Source organism: Aspergillus welwitschiae, assembly GCF_003344945.1.
Source record: "Aspergillus welwitschiae strain CBS 139.54b unplaced genomic scaffold BDQ94scaffold_270, whole genome shotgun sequence".
Lineage (NCBI taxonomy): Eukaryota > Fungi > Ascomycota > Eurotiomycetes > Eurotiales > Aspergillaceae > Aspergillus > Aspergillus welwitschiae.
This window is the reverse complement of record NW_020798964.1, coordinates 1,518-2,559: the sequence shown is the minus strand read 5'-3', so window position 1 is coordinate 2,559 and position 1,042 is coordinate 1,518. Positions and strand designations below refer to the sequence as shown.

General features: G+C 60.4%; 1 protein-coding gene across 1 annotated transcript; it reads right to left on the bottom strand.

Annotated features, from left to right (window-relative positions):
* Nucleotides 1–39: 39 nt before the first annotated feature.
* Nucleotides 40–791, bottom strand: BDQ94DRAFT_176658 (uncharacterized protein; the record flags this gene model as incomplete). The annotated part of the gene is made up of 1 exon (XM_026772737.1): nucleotides 40–791. A coding segment is annotated over one exon (752 nt), but the record flags the coding sequence as incomplete, so codon positions are not given.
* Nucleotides 792–1,042: the final 251 nt, after the last annotated feature.

Here is a 1,042-nt window from a genome sequence, read left to right as displayed (position 1 = left end):
GAGCGCCTGGCGATCGCCTCCAGGTGCGTGGCCGAGAACAGGAGACGGGCTGCCGCGCGCATGGTGCGTGCTGCCTCTTGCTGCCCGGCCAGGGCTTGCTTCAGCGGTTGGAATCGACTGACGCGCGATAGCCCGCTGCGATCACGCAGGTCGACGACAGTCACAGCGGCGGCTATGTGCGGGACGATAGCGGCGGATAAATCACGTTCGATGCGCTCGCGCGACACCCGTGGCTCCGGACCCTTCGTTAACACCACCATCATGTGTGGATGGAGTGTGGCCCCTCCGGCTTCCCCTGCCGGCGGGGGCACCTGCCAGGCCACGAGCAGTTGTTGGATGACCTCCACACTGTTCGAGCTGGCGAGGTCTTCCGGGAAGAAACACACCGTATGGGCCAACGGCAGTAACACCTGCCGATATAGCAGGTCGCGGACTTCGTCATGCGACCGGTCGTAACTCCGGCGGATGTGGTGCTGTTGTTTGAGGGCCGCTCTTCGCGGCCACGCTTCCGAGTGGGACTGGATACCACTCTCAACGATCACGACCGGCTCAGGCCGTGGAAGCTCGGATAGGTGAACCCGAGCCAGCCCGAGTCGGTGGGATCGGCCGAAGTTATTGTACGGATACAGCGTCCGGAGCGCCTGTGTCTTGGTGTTTCCTCCCACGAAAAGCTGCACGGACGGATACTGCTCTCGGGGCTGGTCCATCGCATCCACTATTTCTCGGAGCCCATTATGGTCAACCACGGTCCAGCCCCCCGGCTCCTTCTCTAGGGACAGCCACGGTGCCATTGGTCGATGTCTATATGACGGAGCCTGTCCCACAATGACTCGCGTGGCTGCGGAAGGTTACAGCGACAATGACGCCGGTGTTGATGGGCTTTTATGTTTATATCTGCATCCGTGATCGCTTCGTCTTCCCCAAACGTCCGGTTACCGTAACAGTTGGACTACGGTTTGGCTCTCATACGATAGCCCTAGCTGTTTGTGACATCTACTGGCAATGCACAGGCCCTTCAAAAGTTCGACCAACAGTTCGCACG